A 16,386-nucleotide genomic window follows, 5' to 3' on the forward strand; every position below is an offset into this window, starting at 1 on the left:
AGGAGCTTGCATCTCCATGGTGATGATCCCACCAGCCTCTGATGGTTCGCATCAGTCATACTTATTGGGCATTAAAAGCTTGGGAGAGTACAATATAACAATAAACAGACACATTCCCAGCCCACAACTACACTATTTGACTATGATGACCTTCTACTCCACTTATCAGTCACACACTAACGAGGACAACACTGCCCACTCTAGTTAACTCTACCCTCTTTTCCCCAGTCCCCTCTCCCTTAGGCATCAACTATGTCCTTGGATCCGTGTCCTTTGGGTGTCTGATATTCACCCCACCCTCAACCCCACTGCACTTCTGTACATATCTTTCAATTATATATTATACATTATTATTTATATTAGTATCCATCTCTCCCTCTAGACTGTAAGCTCGTTTTGGGTACGTACCGGGTCTGCCAACTCTGTTATATTGTACTCTCCCACATGCTCAGTAAAGGGCTCTGCACATAGTAAGCGCTCAAAAAATACCATTGATGATGGTCCCTTTTTATTTTCATCCCACCACCCTCTACATCTAACCACTAGCTCACCCTCCACGCCCATTTGTTTCCTCCACCCCTTTCGTTGGGCAGCCCAGGGATTTGGGGGGAAATACAAAGACCATGATCACCTCTTCCCCTACAAATTTACTCTCTCACACTACATTTACACAACACTATCATTCAATTAGTGGTATTTACTGAGCACTTTATTCCAAGACCTGTACTAAATACTTGGAAGAACACAATCCAATAGAGTTGGTGGACGCAACCTCTAACTTCAAGAGGTTCATAATCTACATGCCCATAAAATATTTCCAGGCTTTACTACTTTCCTCTCTAGCACTTGATGACCTAGCAAACTGTTTTGTGGACAAGGTAGAAGTTACCAGGATTGAATTTACCACAGGGCACCTTCCCCTCTTTAAGCCTTTCCTGCCCCTTCGTCCACACTTTGCTCCTGCTGTTCGACTGACTCCCAAGAGGACACCTTGGGAATGAATGACCTGTTCTTAAATGTTAACTTGTGCCTTGGGTCCCATTTCTCAAACCTCTAGACCCCATTCTAGGCTGTAATCTCTTTGTGGGCAGGGAACGTATCTGCCAACCGTGTTGTACTGTACTCTCCAAACTGCTTAGTAAAGTGCTCTGCACATAGTAAGCGCTCAATAGATACCACTGATTGATGAATCTCTTAAAAATTCTTGTTCCTCTCCTTCTAGTGACTTTACCTCTTACTGTTTTTTCCCTCCTTTGTCTCTCCTTGTAAATACTCCTCCAACCTCTCCCATACTAAAAAGAATCGTCAGTCCCACTGCATCCTCCAACAATTATCCCATCTAACTGCCACACTGTTACCCAAACTCCTTTTATATACCCACTGCATTCACTTACTTTCCACCAACTCTCCTCCTGAATGCTTGCTAATTGGATTTTACATCTTCACTATCTGACAGATGGTCACCACGCCCTCCAAAGGTTTTTTCTCTGGCTAAAGCTAATCGATTCTCTTTGGTAAAAACCAAGGCCAGAGAGAGTTTCGAGGAGGAGGAGGAGGAGACGGCCAGCAGTATTAAGGCAGCCAAAAAATTGAGGCAAATTAGGACCAACCTTATTCTTGCTCTCCAGGCTTCCTTCCTTCTCAGTTTTTCACTGATTCTTCCTATTCCCCTCACCTTTAAACGGGGTTGTTCCACAAGGCTCTGTCCTGGCTCCTCTCTGCTTCTTGCTCTACAAGGAGCTAATTCACTCACAGTTTAGGCTACCGCCGCCATGCAGATGACCCCCAAAATCGACCATCTCCTACCAACTTTATAATCTTGTATCTTCTTACTTAAAGACTTTCCCGCATGGACAACTCTCCCTCTCCCAACCCATTGTTCATATACCCTCTCCTCCCTCAAATCCAGCAAACCGCTTTCCTCCCCAACTTTAAAAGATAGAGCTGCATCTTCCAAGAAACATTCCCTAATTAACCATCCATCTACCTGCTTACGTCATCCTTTCACTGCCAATCATGAGTGTGTCATTTATGCAATTAATGAATTGCTTGCTTCTATAACTCCTTCTCTGGTGGCAGGTCTGCCTGACAGTATTTAACTGTAAAATTCTTGAGGGCAGAGATGGTTTCTTCTTTCTGTTGTACATTTCCAGGCATCTACCACAGAGTTCTACACAGCAGGTAATCAATAAAAACTACTGATGACGAGGATAAACATGTAATCCATCTGAATCAACTCAGGCCCACTGTAGAAGATATACTGATTAATGGAATTAAAACAAAAATCCAGATTAAGACCCCAAATCTGAGATAGAAACCACTTCGTAGAACCTTGTATTCTAAATACACACCAAGATACATTCAAAATCAATAATACAGAAAAAATAAGTGTTCCGGTCTCATTTTTTCAAAATAATATTTGGTTCACAGCCATACTTACTTATGAGCTCTGAACGTATATATCGGTTCTACGTCAAGAGAAGTACTCCTAGCAAGAGAAAACAGAGATATCCATAATTGCCACAGTCAATCATACGCAAATGATAGCGAAATGTTCTTTGAAAATGAAAGGTAGGGATATTGTGAAGTACCTAGAACTGTTAATTTTCCACGTATCAGATGTGACTGTTCTAAAACTGAGATACATTAATTGCCAAATACTCTACCTGTTAGAACACGGACAAGATAGCTATTAGTTCTCCTATTATCTGGGACTCCGTCACACAGACAGTCCATGTTAACGGTCATTTTCGGTCACCATCGGAAATGCACTGGCCAATTACAGCGGTAGATTTCTGATGGTGACCGAAAATGACCGTTTCATTCTTAACTGTATAATTGTAATTGCTCATTCTTAATATGTATAGAACTAGGGCAACTTTTACGGAGTATTTTCAGAGAAGGGGTCAGGATGAGTAATTGGGGACGGATGGGCAACCTTAGCACCACCGCCCCGCCCCTTGGAGAAAGGCAGAGGCCAAAAGCAGACCCAAGAAGGGAAGAAGCCTCTGCTGGTATGTCATGCCTTTTCCACCCCATCCCTGGAATGTAACGGGATTCCTCTCTCTCCACTGGGATCCGGGCTGGACTACAGACTCCTCTGGGATCAGGGTCTGCACGTGGAGTCCAGCAAAGGGAAACAGAGGATGAGGATGGTGTTTAGCTACCGAAACACTCTATCGGGCCCTCAAACCCCAGAGTTAGGGCCAAACCGTTCTGATCTGGGTATTTTAGCTACTGCTTCTTGGCTGGGGACAGTGTCAAAGTACAGTTGAGGTGCACATGACAACAGAGGGTGAATATCTTCACTGGCCTCCGGAGCCCTGTGGGAACTCGGCATCCCACAGGCTCTGCCACTGCCCGAGGCCTTTGGGTACCCGTGCCAGGCTCCACAGCCGGCTCCTGGCTCTACCACTCGCCGCCAGGTCCCAGGGTCAGCCAGGAACTTCCACCCCAGAAGTCCCGATCCCTTGAGTCCCTCCCACCCCTCAAATCCTGCCCTGGATCTGCTCGCACACCCCAAGGGAAAGGTTGGGATTTACATGGAATTTTCCTCTATCATTCTCTTTACCTAATAAAATGATAGCTGCCTAAATCTCGAACGGCACCCTTTAGTATAATCAACAGGGCACGAAATTATAAAAAATGCTCACTTTTTTGCCGGAGCAGTTTTTTGCAAATTCCACATTTTTAACGTGTGATCCTCTGAAGCTGTTATCAAAACGGGTTCGACCGGGTGGAAAGCTAGTGCTCTGATTCCATCAAAGTGACTTCTTAAGGTAAACTTGGGGTTCCAGGTCTTCCTTAAGGCATCCTTATTATTTGCTGTCTGTTACAAAGTTTAACGGTGGGAGAGGGGAGAGAAACCAATTTTAATTAACCAACAACAATCCCCGATTGAATCACCAGTCATTACGTTGTGCTGTTTTATATTTAGCGGGAATAAGAAACCTTAAGCGAGTAATATTAAAACACATTTACCTTTGAAGACTTAATAAGTAAAATGCCAATGCAATATTTATATAGTACCATTTAATAAATTATGAACATCTAATCTAATAAGTGAAATGTCACCACTTAATAACCGACTATGCAAAATGAGTGGGAAAATTTTAATTTCTATTCTTTCTCCTACACAGGAAATTTATAAATATAGGTGCTCGAAGGCAAGTTAGGATGCAGGCTCCTTGATGATGTGAAGGAGAGCCAAAGGAGAATTAAACCTCAGCGCCCTATGGTACTGGAAAACTATTACAACGAGCACAGTTGTCAGTGGATCCAGATTCCAAACAATCGCTGCTGAGCTTGAGACTCTATCGAGACCCAGATTCATATATGATTTCCTTTCCTTGTTTGGGAATAATGAAAAACAAGTGTAATTGTTGGGGACTTTGACCAGATTACATTAATAACAATGATGGCATTTGTTAAGGGCTTACTATATGCCAAGCACTGTTCTAAGTGCTGGGGTAGATACAAGGTAATCAGGTTGTCCCACGTGGGGATATGTAATCCCCATTTTACAGATGAGCTAACTGAGGCACAGAGAAGTTAAGTGACTTGCCCACGGTCACCCAGCTGACAAGCGGCGGAGCCAGGATTAGAACCCACGACCTCTGACTCCCAAGCCCACGCTCTTTCCACTAAGCCACGCGGCCCAAAAAGGTACATTTGTAGAAATTTGCTTTTTAAAAATTTTATGGTACTGGGGAAGAGCTTACTATGTGCCAGGCACTGTACTATGTACACTGTACTAAGCTAATGGAGAAGCAGCGTGGCTCAGTGGAAAGAGCACGGGCTTTGGAGTCAGGGCTCATGAGTTCGAATCCCAGCTCTGCCACTTGTCGGCTGTGTGACTGTGGGCAAGTCACTTAACTTCTCCGTGCCTCAGTTCCCTCATCTGTAAAATGGGGATTAAGACTGTGAGCCCCACGTGGGACAACCTGATTCCCCTATGTCTACCCCAGCGCTTAGAACAGTGCTCGGCACATAGTAAGCGCTTAACAAATACCAACATTATTATTATTATTATTATTATTAATCAGGTTGGACACGGTCCATGACCCATGAGGGGCTCACAGTCTTAATCCCCCTTTTAGAGAAGAGGTAAATGAGGCACAAGAGAAGTTAAGTGACTCGCCCAAGGTCCCACAACAGACAAGTGGCAGAGCCGGGATCAGTCCTTCTGACTCCCAGGCCCGGGCTCTACCCACTGAGCCACGCTGCTTCTCATGGCTAACCTATCAAATCTTCATCTTTCCAGGTCTGTGTCTCTCAGTAGAGATCTTTTCACCAACTCACTCTTATATCGGTGCACTGAACACAACAGTGCATTGAAGACAAGCCGTACTACTTACATCATAAGTCAGGGAATCTGCTTCATTGGCTACTGTAAGACCTGCCAATTCTCCAAGACCCAATTCATTTTCAAGGGCTTCATCTGTTCCCATGATGAACGATTTTCCCGATGTAGGAGGGAACGTTAACGCTTCCACTGTAAGAGGGGAATTTTTTTTTTTAATTCACACATCAATTAGGACATTGTATTCAGACACTCTGTAATCAATCATTTAATACACAAACACTATTCAGGATTCCAAAAACTGGACTGCTCTTCAATAATGGGCTTTTGTCCAAGTTCCAAATGCTCTGGTAGAGGAAATAAAGCAGAATTGATCATTCTGGCTCCACCACTCTATTTTTTAAATAGAACATAAATCAATTAATCAATCAATGGTATTTAATGAGCGCTTACTCTGCACATGGTACTGAGTGCATAGGTAATAATGGTAATAATGAGATTTTTAATATGGTTGCTTGCTCATTTCTAAACCAGAGTAACACTAAGCACAGATATAAAACTTTTGCAAATCTAAGGGTAATAGCATTTATTGTCCGCCTACTGAGGGCAATACACTGATGTAAAAAATGGTCAAGAACATCAGAAGAAATGTACTGCTCCTGTACCCATGGAATTTACAATCTGATGGGGGAGGCAGACGTATAAAATATTTATGGTAAGAGCAGTAAGAAAATCAAGGATCATATAGGCAGTAGAATCAATAAGCCAGGATGAATTTATCAGAATTTATATTACAATCATACGCATATACACATATATACATCCATATACATACATAAACATATACATATATACACATACACGTAGCCATATATACATACGCACACACACTCACACATATATTTACACATCGAAGCTTTCAGTGGATGTAGGATTAACTGGACTACGGGTGGTGGGAATTAACTGGCACTGTTTGCTGGAAGAGGCCGATTCTGTGAGGGCTCTGAAGACTGAGGTGGGCTGGGATTTGAGAAGGAAAGGATATAAATGGGCGAGGGGCAACTAGGCCAGAGGGACAGCGTGAGCAAAGGGTCAGAGTCAAGTGAGTTGAACGCAGGAAACGGATAAAAAGTTGAGATCGGGAGGAAGAGGCAAAAAAAGTATAAGTTAGGAGTAGCAGGTTGAAAAAGCCAATGTACCAGGCAGAGAAAGCTGGTTGGGCGGGGGGGCAGGGAGGGGACCTGAGCCAAATGGAAGGCAGTTCTGTCTGATGTGGAGGGAGACGGCCAGCTACTGGAGGCTTTTAGAGGAGTGCAGAAATGTATGCTGAACAATGTTCCAAAAAGATGATCTGTGTAGGAGAGCGGAGTTTTGACTGAAAAGGGGAAAGACTGGTCAGAAAGGCAAAGTAGTTGATAGAGTAGTCGAACCGCAAGATAACTGCGTGAACTTGGAGAAGGGCTTTTTGGGTGAGGGGATCAGGCAGAGCCTGGAAATATTTTGGGAGAGGAATAGGCAGGATTTAGCAGTTGAATCAGTCAATGGTATTTATTGAGCTGCCTGTGTGCATAGAGCTGCACTAAGCACCTGGTAGAGTACAATATAATAGAGTGAGCAGACGTGTTCCCTGCCCACCAGGAGACTTCTGAGAGATAACAGACGGTAGGAAGTTCAGCATATAACCAAGGCTGTGGGATTCGGGGACAAGGAGGTTGGTGAAAGTATTGACAGAGATGGGGAAGTTGAGAGAAAAGAGATTTAGAAGGTAAGGGGAGAAGTCTGGTTTTGGACATGCCCAGTGTGAGATATTGGAGAATCATTCAAGGGGTGATGATCTGGGAGGAAGAAGAGATGTGAAACTGAACCAGAGTGAGGCTGGGATTCAGACGGTTTACTAGTGATGGTAATGGTATGAAGCGCTTACTTCGTTTAGAGCGCCGTCCTAAGTGCGGTGGGAGAAACACACAGATGAAAATGAGACAGCCGCTGCCCCTCAAGGAGCTCACTATCTAAGCGTTTTATCAGGAATGAGGTGAGGAGGCCCAAATCAATCTTTTGCAAAAAGCAGGCTGACATGGTTCTCTGTTTTCAAAATTTTTCCATGATCAGTACCCTCTCTCTTTAGCTGAGGGTGAAACAAAAGCTGTTACTAGCAAGGCCAACAGCACACACAAGCCTGGCCTGGGCACAAACTGGTAGAAAATCCTTCACCCAGAGAGTTCCCAGGGAAAAGTTACATCTGGATGAAGTGTGGACAGAGGGGACCCGGAATCTCGCTCGTTCAGACAGTTCCCCAAACACTTGCCTTCGTCTGTCCTGTTGGTTTCGTGTTCACTAAGCCTTGAGCTGCTGGGGCGGGAAGGCGGGGTCACGGACGGCTGTAACGAGGGAAGCTCATCAACATCTCTCAAGTTTGCAAGCATATCTTGAAGCTTCGACCTGTTGGGTCCTGACCAAGAGAAACCCAATGAGTTCTGAGAGCGGCTCAAAAGACACGTCAAAATGGTTGATCACGTAATGTGCTCTGCCAACACAAAGTGATGCCGCTGATAATGGCACTATCGTAAGTGTATGCTAAAAAAGCAACTGTTTCCAGATGGAACTTAAACTTCCTAGAATGAAGATGAGGAATTTCTTGAGAAGTGATGTGTTGTTTATCAGCTGTCCTTTAAGTTACTGGACTAGCGTTGCTACTTGAATCGAAAAGTACAAGCGTACCCAGATCCACTCACTGGATCGCTACTGGACTATGAATACAATGCCTCCGTCAAATGGCTGCGAGTATTTGTGAGTCGTTACTTTAAAATGCAGGTTTATGTCAGAGTCGTTGTGGGACTGCCTTGTACTAAAGCAAACTATGACAGCTGCTAATAAAAAAAATTAAAAGAAAAAAATCAAGCTGAGGTCACTGGATTACACCCTGAAGCTACAGTACGCTAGGTGAAGTCTCATGCCCTGTTGGACACTTACCTGGGCTTTGATCCATCACTCTCCCACATCCCTGTTTTGACTGTTTTATATAGGATAGAGGCTGAAACAGATCTTCGGTAGTTTTTCCTGTTATAAGTTTAATTAAGAATGGGAAAATATCTTACCCATAGTCCATTATGTTTTTTTTCCTATACCAGTAAAGAATATAACTATTTTCAAGCAATTTTAACTAATGCCTAGAAACAGTAATACGATAGGATGGCACGATACAATTTGACTGGAACAATCTCTGTACGACCTCATTAAACACAAGCGGGCTTCTACCCTCTTCGTCGTGATAGGCGCATTTGTTGTGTTACACGTCTTTTTTCACCGAATTAAATGTTTGGTTCCTCTCCCCCTCCTTTCGGTATGCAAAATGCAGTGCACTGTTGAAAGCAGGCTGGCACGTTCCTCCAGAATGTATTCCCTGAAAGTTACTTAATTTCTCCCAAAGAGGAAATCATTTAACTTGTCCCAAGTGAATCTTCATTCACAAATACGCTTGGGTAACTGAACGGCATACTGATTAATTTCCTCCTAGGAACCAGAGTAGCAAACTGCTTCTCACACTAAGAATTCTGTTCCAGTCAAATGGTGGCATTTTAAACATCAAGCACTGTTTCAATTACAGCTATGCCCCAATACGAGGCCATAAACTAATCATCCAGGTAAGTATTGATGAGTGCTACTAGTTTGAAAGAGACTCCTTAACATGACGACTCACATTGAGATTCCTTACATTTTCAAGCATTAAACATGTCTATCCCGATAAAATACTCAGCAAGTACTGTAGTAATTAGGAACAGACTCTCTTGAAATCTCTTCCTGTATTTGAGGATACAACCACTTTCTTTGAGGGAATTCAGTTTCTCACATGAAATTCATTTTTTCAACTACATAATGACAACAGAGGGGCAAAATGCAGATTCATCACAGTTGGTCTCGGCTTGCTTTTCCAAAAAGATAAAATTTAAATTAAAAAATAAATAAATAAAACAACTTGTTAGCAAGAACAGAACTGCTCTGGAATTTCAGTTCTACATGGTTTCAGCTCATTGAGATCTAATCACAGTATACAGTAATTTGCTTAAAAAAGGAAAACGCTATCACACTTAGGTACACAGCTAATGGTATGATCTCAGCAAAATTGACGGTATTTGGCATGACCGATATCTAGCATTTTCTGAATTAAATGAACCGCTCGGTCATCGAGAGATGCCATCATGTTTTCAAGCAGCTGCCATCTTGTGCATGATTTCACCATCAGTTATAAAGGAAAAGACAGGTCCGTAGAAGAAGCTTTATTCCACAAAAGGAAGAAAAAGAAAAACTCCTTTCAAATCCCATAACTTTCCAAATTCTCCTCCCTCCAAACCCCAACTAGGTTTTGATCTTGCTTCACTCTCCAGGTGTCTCAGAGCGTAAGCAGTCCCCATCTGCTTCGAAGGGAGATCTGTGTTCAGGTCACCTCTGAGGGAAAGAGCAAAGTGGGACACTGACCTGCTTTCCTTGGGGACTCATTACTATAAATTTGGACATTTGAAAGGCTTTGGATTTCCAATCTGCACACTTAATTAACGCCACATGTTTTTAGCGCCAGGTTTTATGGACCATTCACAAAATGGATTGGTGTTTTTCAGTTACAGACAGATATATGATGCACAGGGCTATAAATTCAATTGTACATTCCCTTTTTTTTTTTAAATTCGACAACCTCGCGTTTGACAGAAATGTACTAAATCACTCAAGAAGATTATTATAAATGAAAATGGCCTCAGACCGACAATATAAAATTTTTAAAACCGGTCTTTTGAATAGGGCCATTGTTTTCATTCTGAGCCCTGTATAGCATATAATGGTGACAGCAAACGATCTGCGTGCTATGAATGCAAAGAACGTTCAGGGGTAGAAATTAACTTTTGTCCTCTGATTCTCAGATCAAGTAAGATAGGGTGAAAGACTTTGGGTCCCTGACAGATGGACTGACTGACAATTACAAATTTTGAGCCGCAAAAGCATTCTCAATTCAGGGTGAAGAATGTGGATTTGAGATCCTGTCCACCAGTGTACGGGATTCCGGAGTGACTGTCCAACAAATCGCGGCCCTCCGGAATGGTTAACGTGAGATGGAAAACAGCATGAGTCCACAAGTTTTGGCTTGTTCCTTTCATAAGTACATAGAAAAGCATTAATTTCAACCCCTGAGGACAAGTGAATAGGAAAGGGACAGGAGCAAAGTAAAAGAGTAAGTAGTTTTAGGAAAACACTGAAAGAAAGTTTTGGGGTGAGAGGCAGGCTTTACGATTTGAAGGTACAATGTTTTCCACTTACTCTTCACCCCTTTTTTCCCCTTTCGCTCCTTTTTGTACTGTTCCTTGAGTTTGGTAATTACTCTCTGGTCCACATTCCACGCTTCAGGTGTGAGACATTGGTCTTCCTTTTCTAAACAGAGTGAGATAGATGAAACACAGCTGCCTTTTTCAACAAAATATTGAACTCTGAATATTTGCTGTTCTCCCGAACTTGTTTTCATTATCTTTTATCATCTTTTAAAGTTAGGAATACAAGTACATAAACTGTAGGCAGGAAATAATGGCCAGATTCTCTCCCCACATTCTAATACAGCACTTTCTTTGAAAATGACATGAGAGGAAAACTGGAACAACGATATCTAAAAGGATATAACGAAGTGAGGATCTTATGGTATAATCCCGCTAAACTAAGACTAAAAATGAGAATTCAGACCCTTTTTTGTTTCAATCCCATTTCTGCCCACAGATAATAAAACCAAGGCTCAGGGAGCTTTTCATCCAAATAATAGGAACATTATTTTGTATACAATTGCATGTCTTCATTCATTTAATAGATTTATAATTAATATATAACCATTATCCTAGGATGCGGTGAACAAGAACAAATGATGATAAAGCAAAATATTAAGTCATAAGCCAATTCTTTACACAATGTCAAGAATATCTAATAAAATCACAAGAGTAAAGGATCCGCTGAGCACTTTGAACTGATTCTGTTTTAGCCAATTTCTACTATTTTAAAACTACAGTCCTTACTATGGGTATTCTGCGCTAAGCAGCAGAAGACGCAACCTTGTCAAAAGACAATTTGCAAAACTGCGTGTCATTCAAAATAAAAAAAGCCTCATTATTTTGCAAAGACAAAAACTAAAAAAGCACAACCAAGACCCGCAGCCTATAGAAGAAAACAAGTCTCCGAAACCATGGGATGCGCTTCGTAGACACAGACCCTCAAAGAAACAACTTCTGGTCCCTGCAGGGAAAACCTGGGAACTCTCATCTCAGCAGAAGTGCAGGGGCAGACAGTCAGCGGGAGAGGAACTCAGGAAGATTACACCGAGAAACTGGGAAAATCCTTTCATTAATGATCAGGCATGAGGCTCTAAGAGGTTGATGGCATAATTCTACGCTGGTCCTTCTCAGCGATACTTATACGCTGCTTTCCCTCAGTAGCGATGACTTCAACTGCAAGATCGACCTTCAGCCGCCATTCGTTTTGGGTGCTAAGAGCGTGCAAGACTACCCTGGATACTCAGAAGACCTCCGCAATTGTCCTATACCACATTATAGCAGTTAGGCCCACTCCACTTGGTGCGTTGTTCACGAACAGTCTAAGTAACAAGAGCTTGGGATCCTGACGGGTTACTCGGTAGTGGAGGTTTGGTTTGTTTGAATCAGCACAAACTCGGTGCCACTGCATTCCAGGTTACGCGGGAAGGCTAGGGAAAATGAATTACATAAGAAGAGGACTATCAACGTCTGTAAGTGCGTGCCTCGACTTCCGCTTCGTTTGGGGGAGCACGTGCTTCACCCTTAGATGGACGGTTTGGCCAGGAATGGTTCTTTTGGAGAGTTGAGGAGCCTGAGCACTCTGCCATGCGATGGCATATCAAAGGCTCACTGAGTTTCCGAGTGACTCTACACACCCACTGGGTCGCTAAATCCTGTCAGTTCAACCTTCATGGCAGTGTTAAAATCCACCCTTTCTTCTCCATCCACACTGTCACAGTACTGATCCAATCATCCAATCACCCTTGTCCTTTGGAGAATTCATTCACTCTCACGGCTTCAACTACCACGTGTATGCAGGGGATTCCCAAATCTACATCTCCAGCCCTGATCTCTCTCCTCCTCTGCAGTCTCGTGTTTCTCTGACTTCAAGACATCTCTACTTGGATATCCTGCCCGTCACCGCAAACTTAACATGTCGGAAACAGAGCTCCTCATCTTCCCACCCAAATCCTGTCCTTCCTTTATCATTCCCATCACCGTAGACAGCACCACCATCCTTCCTGTCTCTCAAGTCCATAGCCAAAGTGTTATCCTTGACTCCTCTCTCTCATTCACCCCATATATTCAATCTATCACGAAATCTGGGTGGTTCAACCTTCAAAACATCGCAGACGTCCCTCCTCTCCTCTCCATCCAAAATGCTACCGTGTTAATCCGAGCACTTATCCTATCCCGCCTTGATTACCGTATTAGCCTCCTTGCTGACTTCCCTGCCTCTTTCTCTTCCCACTCCAGTCTATACTTCTCTCGGCTACCTGGATCATTTTTCTATAAAGACATTCAGTCCACATTCATTATCCCACTCCTCCAGAAATTCCAGCGGTTGCCCCATCTACCTCCACATCAAACAGAAATTCCTTACCTTTGGCTTTAAAGCAGTCAATCACCTTGCCCCTCCTACTTCACCTCGTTTCTCTCCTACTACAACCTAGTCCACGCATTTTGCTCCTCCTCTAAGGCCAACCGTCTCACTGTACCTCGATCTTATCTATCTGCCTGAGCCAGGAGTGCCGCATGGCGTAATGGATAGAGCCAGGGGCTGGGAGTCAGAAGGTCATGGCTTCTATTCCCGGCTCCACCACTTGTCCGCTGTGTGACCTCGGGGAAGTCACTTCACTTCTCTGTATCTCAGTTACCTAATCTGTAAAATGGGGAGTGAGACTGTGAGCCACATCTGGGACAGGGATTGTGTCCAACCCAATTTTCTTGTATCGACCCCAGTGCTTAGTACAGTGCCTGATGCACAGTAAGCACTTAACAAATACCAATTATTATTATTGTAGTTAGTAAGCTCGCTTTTCCTTTTCTTCCATTCTCTTTTGCATTACCCTGACTTGCTCCCTTTATTCATCTCCCCTCCCAGCCCCAAAGCAGTTATGTACACAACTGTAATTCATTTATATTAATGTCTGTCTCCCCCTCTGCCTCTGGCCTGAAATTCCTTCCCCTTCATACCCAATAGACCGTCTTCAAAGCCTTATTAAAATCACATCTCCTCCAAGACACGTTTCCTGAATGAGCCCTCATCTCCCCTACATCCCCTCTCTTCCGTGTCCCCCTTGAACTTGGATTTATACCCTTTATTCAACCCCACCCTCAGCTCTACGGCACTTACATACATACCAATTTTTTTTTTTTGTCTGTCTCCGCCTCTAGACCGTAGGCTCCTTGTGGAGACGGAACATATCTAGCAACTCTGTCGCACTGTACTCTCCCAATGCTTAGTAGACTGCTTTCCTCACAGTATGTGTTCAATAAATACAACTGATTGACTGAGAACTAATACAGAACCTGATTGTGTTTGGGTCATGTTTTGAGCCTCCGTTCTGTTTTTTATGGCATTTTTTAAAGCACAGGCTTTCCTGACATTTAAGCTCTTACTATGTGCCAGGCACTGTGCTAGAGAAACAGCATAGTACAGTGGATAGAACACCAGTCTGGGAGTCAGAACCTTGTGAGTTCTAATCCGGGCTCCACCGCTTGTCTGCTCCGTGACCTTGGGCACGGGACTTTACTTCTCTGTGCCTCAGTTACCTCATCTGTAAAATGGGGGTGAAGACTGTGTGTCCCACATGGGATGGGGACTGTGCCCATCCCAATTTACTTGTAGCTACCCCAGTGCTTAGTAAAGTGCCTGACACATAGTGTTTAACAAGCACCATAATTACTAAACACGTTCAGCTACAGTTATTCTTAGGTATTTCCCAAAGGGTAAAAGAAAGGCTGTTCTACGTCAGACACTGGGATCATCTAAAGAGTTCCACTATGGACCCAAAAACACACAACTGAGAACAACCTTTGCTCAATGTGACTGTAAGTGGGGTTGAGATGCAGCTCTTACCGCCGGCTCTGGGTTCTAATCACCATTCTGGAGTTGCATATTACAGTCCCAGGCCTCACAATGTGCTTGCCAAGTGAGGAGAGGAAGGGAGGGTTGAGAAGAACGGGTAATTGGTGGGGGCAGGAGGAGGACCAGGAAGTATGGAAGCAGTTAGCACAGGATCACTGCCCAAGGTATGATCGAGACTGGTTCAACATTCAACCTGCCATCTGCCTAGAACATTATTAATAATGTTGGTATTCGGTAAGCGCTTAGTAGGTGCACAGCACTGTTCTAAGCGCTGGGGTAGATTTACAGCGTAATCGGGTTGTCCCACGTTAGGCTCCAAGTCTTAATCCCCATTTTACAGATGAGGGAACTGAGGCACAGAGAAGTGAAGTGACTTGCCCACAGTCACCCAGCTGACAAGTGGCTGAGCCGGAATTCGAACCCATGACCTCTGACTCCCAAGCCTGGCCTCTTTCCACTGAGCCACGCTGCTTCCCATAGGGATAATAAAATAACATCCACTTAGAGGAGAGGGAGAAGGCGGATATGATCTGGCATTCAAAGACTGGAGAGACACACTCAGCTCACTAGGTTGTAAAACGTGTGAAGTCTCTCGGGCTCTGGAGCAGCTGGCTTACATTTACTTTTTAATGGTATTCTTTAAGTGTTTATTACGTGCCAGGCCCAGTACTAAGCGCCGGGGAGGATACAACCAGTCCGTGACCCTTGCTGGGGCTCACGGTCTTAATCTCCATGTTAGTGATGAGGTTACGGGCCCAGAGAAGTTAAGTGACTTGCCTAAGGTCACCCAGTAGACGAGTGGCGGTGCCACGATTGGAACCCAGGTCCTTCTGACTCCCAGGCCCGTGCTCTGTCCACTAGGCCACACTGCTAACACACAATCTGGTAAGTTCTCGTAAACCAGGAACCATAAAGGCAGGCTAATAAAAACTGAATTGGATTCAGAAGCAAGCGATCTAGTTGGAACGGTCCAGGAAAGCCTAATTTAAAAGTAGGACAGTATTTTTCAAAGAAACCCAAAATGGCTTAGTGCACCCTGGAAACTGTAAACAAGATGCCTCGCTTTTTCAATTCCCCGATTCAAAGCGGACAGAAAGCCCTGAACTATTTATTGTGTACCTGGAAGGAAATCTCTGAACAAGGAAACCAGTGAGATTCCTGCCCTGAAGCTTAGACTGAAATGGGCGGGTGAAAGTAAGGGTTTTCCAACTGCAACTGGTATTATCATCCTTTAAAAAAAGGGACTAGTTAGAGGGTAGGAAGTGATGTTGGATAAGTGATGTAAACGCAACTGTAGCACGGTGTAGTGGATGGAGCACGGGCCCGAGAATCAGGTCACGGGTTCTAATCCCTGCTCTGCCACTTACCTGCTGAGTGGCCTTAGGCAAGTCACTTCACTTCCCTCTGCTTCAGTTTCGTCATGTGTAAAAGGGGGATTATGACTGTGAGCCCCATGCGGGACACGGACTGTGTCCAATCTATCTACCCCTATCCACCCCAGCGCTATCCACCCCAGGACAGTGCCTGGCACATAGTAAGAGCTTAACCAATGCCACAATTATCATTATAATTATTCAAGTCAGAAATCTGGGGGGCAATTATAATCAGTGTGGCAGCTGACAGCCAAGAACAGCAAAAATTTATTTGCTGGGCCTCCCCCACTTACAGTACTGAAGAGACCAACTGAAAACTAGGAGAATCGGAGGAATGTCCATTACACTTCCCACGGCGGACTCATTTCCTTGGCCTGAATTATCAATCGTATTTACTGTACGCTTACTGTGTTCAGAGAGCTTACTGAAGTTCATTCAGTCGTATTTATTAAGTGCTTACTGTGCGCAGAGCACTGTACTGAGCGCTTAAGAGGGTACAATATAACGGACACATTCCCTACCCACAAGGAGCTTCAAGTCTAGTTCTAGTTTTAAGGTGATTGG

The 16,386-nt window shown here is 43.8% G+C and overlaps 1 protein-coding gene across 3 annotated transcripts in view; it reads right to left on the minus strand.

Annotated features, from left to right (window-relative positions):
- Window positions 1-16,386, minus strand: part of STRN (striatin) — a 97,658-nt gene that overhangs the window by 16,176 nt on the left and 65,096 nt on the right. For 2 of the 3 annotated variants that reach the window (XM_039910422.1, XM_039910424.1), the window contains 6 exons: window positions 10,607-10,717; window positions 8,273-8,359; window positions 7,608-7,751; window positions 5,358-5,494; window positions 3,654-3,829; window positions 2,441-2,488 (listed from right to left, as the gene is read on the minus strand). In XM_039910422.1, coding sequence (XP_039766356.1) covers window positions 2,441-2,488; window positions 3,654-3,829; window positions 5,358-5,494; window positions 7,608-7,751; window positions 8,273-8,359; window positions 10,607-10,717 — 703 coding nt within the window. The remainder of the gene's footprint in view (window positions 1-2,440; window positions 2,489-3,653; window positions 3,830-5,357; window positions 5,495-7,607; window positions 7,752-8,272; window positions 8,360-10,606; window positions 10,718-16,386) is intronic. The other variant, XM_039910423.1, reaches the window with a different exon arrangement.

Source organism: Ornithorhynchus anatinus, chromosome X1 (genome assembly GCF_004115215.2).
Source record: "Ornithorhynchus anatinus isolate Pmale09 chromosome X1, mOrnAna1.pri.v4, whole genome shotgun sequence".
Classification (NCBI taxonomy): domain Eukaryota; kingdom Metazoa; phylum Chordata; class Mammalia; order Monotremata; family Ornithorhynchidae; genus Ornithorhynchus; species Ornithorhynchus anatinus.